The sequence below is a fragment of the Alosa pseudoharengus genome, unplaced genomic scaffold (genome assembly GCF_046254945.1).
Source record: "Alosa pseudoharengus isolate Yale_2024_CS ecotype anadromous, Long Island Sound unplaced genomic scaffold, YU_APseudo_1.1 YU_APseudo_1.1_scf_21, whole genome shotgun sequence".
Classification (NCBI taxonomy): domain Eukaryota; kingdom Metazoa; phylum Chordata; class Actinopteri; order Clupeiformes; family Clupeidae; genus Alosa; species Alosa pseudoharengus.
The window spans coordinates 4532905-4535404 of record NW_027468674.1 but is presented as its reverse complement, the minus strand read 5'-3'; the positions used below and the strand labels follow the sequence as shown (position 1 = coordinate 4535404).

The window sequence follows — 2500 nt, the reverse complement described above, 5'->3', positions numbered from 1 at the left end:
CCTCGGACTGCTCCTGCGCCCGGTGCACGTCACACAGCTTCTTCACCGCCAGCATCAGCTTCTTCTGGTGCCCTGGGGGACAGCACAGCAACAACATCAGCTCTCTGGGGGTGTGTGTGTGTGTGTGTATCTACTGTATGTGTGTGTGTGTGTGTGTGTGTGTGTGTGTGTGTGTGTATCTACTGTATGTGTGTGTGTGTGTGTGTGTGTGTGTGTGTGTGTGTGTGTGTATCTACTGTATGTGTGTGTGTGTGTGTGTGAGTGTGTGTGAGTGTGTGTGTGTGTGTGTGTGAGTGTGTGTGTATCTGTGTGTGTGTGTGTGTGTATCTGTGTGTGTGTATCTACTGTATGTGTGTGTTGGGGTGGAACGGTACACAGAAGTCACGGTTCATACCTCGATTCAGACATCACGGTTCGGTACGAGTTCGGTACAACGGAGGGAAAAGCAAAAAAAATGCAGAAGAAAATACATTTGTTTTTTTTTATTGTGAATGTCTCAGGATGTAGGGTCTACTACCTAGTGATACAATCTCTCCCCTGAGCTAGCTGCAACAGCCTGACGTGTGCAAAGTAAAATGTAAACAGTAAACAAGTACCCCACATCATCTACAGACTCTATCTGTAACTTGTAAACAAAATAAGGCAATCCTCTATAAAACTGAAAATAGACTTACAGCATCTCTTATTTATGAAAGTGCAAATGACATAGAATAATGATTTTTAAAAATCCACTAGGCGAGACCTTTAACATCCGTGTTTGGTCTACAATTTGCCTCAATATTTTTCAGTGTGTATAATAATCTACTAACTGTGAAAATTTCACACTATTCTGCTTTCTTTTTTTAAAAAACGAAATTGATCCTTTCGTTTCATAAACGGACTACAACTAGAAGTCACGTGACTTTACCCTTCGAAGTTACTCATCGTAGCATGGTTTGTTTATTAGCCTGGTTAGCGTTGACACTTAACACTTACTGCCAGCTCTTCATGTGAGAGCACAACACAAGTTGCCCTAACATAAAGGTAATCACCACACTTAACAGTTACTGCCAGCTCTTCATGTGAGAGCACAAGTTGCCCTAACATAAAGGTGATCACCACATGGTTTACACCACTTTCCATCATTACAACATCATTTTAAGCGTTTTGGCCCTATTTGGATGTGTATCTAAAGGCTGGTAAGAAATGCAGGGAGACGTTTTTTGTCTCGTTCCAGTGATTGGTAGACCATCTGGGTGATGCCGTCATATATGCGTTAGGATGTTCAACGTATTTCCACTTACATACTCACTACTGAACAACGCCGACACAGTCTTATCCACCACTACCTCGCCTGTACTACTGTAACTGATCGGGAAACCGAAGTTTTCCCAAACTTGCGAACTAAGGAACTCGTATATCTAACAGTAGTTCTGCATTGCATTCATTAATTCGCGCGTGAGATTTATTTAAGCAATATAGCACGAGTGAGAGTGGGATTGGTCATGGATATTCCCACGGGTGTCGGAGGCCGAGTGGCGCAGGCAACAACAGCCGTGGGAATATCCATGACCAATCCCACGATCACAAGTGCTATATTGCTTTTATACAACAATTCTACCACAAACTAAATAATCTGAAAACACCCCATTATTGTTTAAAAATGTTAATTTCGACATCGTTATTACGCATTAAAAAAATAGTTCCCTTTTCAATAGACAGCGTCTTGGTTGCTAGGTAACCAACATTCCAGATCCCTCGTTACGGGTCTTTGTGGTTTAAATGTCTTCTTGAAAGAAATGTTGAAAGTCGGGCTGAAATCACATTCATATCTAGGTTTGCTGTATGCATGTTACAAGGACACTGGGCCATGTCATGTAAGGGACATGGTACTGCAAAAAAACGGAAACATAGTCTACATTGCAGAACCACTCAACTTTATTAATGTATAGTGAATAAATGTTACACTACTGTGCACAGCCTGACGTGACGATGCTAGCACGTTAGCAGCGGTTAGCTAATTATGCTAACGTTAGTTATCTACAAGTCTCCAAGTGACAATCATATTATACACAATGCTGGCAATGCTGAGAACAATTAGCATCCTCGTTTATCTTACTTACATTGAGTTGACTGTGTGGCTTAATCCACAGATGTGGTGAAGCACTGTTTCGTTATGGTTTGCTAAGGAGTAACCCATTGCTTGAAATAATGGAGAGCTGGGTGTCAAATCTTCGCATTGTATAGCGGTGTGATTTATTATTAGCTGTGCTGAGTCTGAGTTGAAATGTCCAGGGATATTCCAACTCATGGAACGTCTCTCGGCCAATCAGAAACAAATAAATAGTTCCATAGAACCCAATTGTTGTATAATTATTTGTATACCGTGTATTCTCCGTGTAAATTCATGCACCGAACAGTGACGCTCGTACCATTTCGGTTCAATACCAATACATGTACCGTTCCAGCCCTAGTGTGTGTGTGTATATCAGTGTGTGTGTGTGTGTGTATCAGTGTGTGT

At 41.6% G+C, this 2500-nt stretch overlaps 1 protein-coding gene across 1 annotated transcript in view; it reads right to left on the bottom strand.

The window, feature by feature from the left end:
* caskin2 (CASK interacting protein 2) overlaps window positions 1-2500 on the bottom strand; it is a 19722-nt gene that overhangs the window by 5881 nt on the left and 11341 nt on the right. Inside the window, exon 8 of the mRNA XM_076299103.1 lies at window positions 1-72. This exon is cut by the window's left edge and continues 1752 nt beyond it. Coding sequence (XP_076155218.1) covers window positions 1-72 — 72 coding nt within the window. The remainder of the gene's footprint in view (window positions 73-2500) is intronic.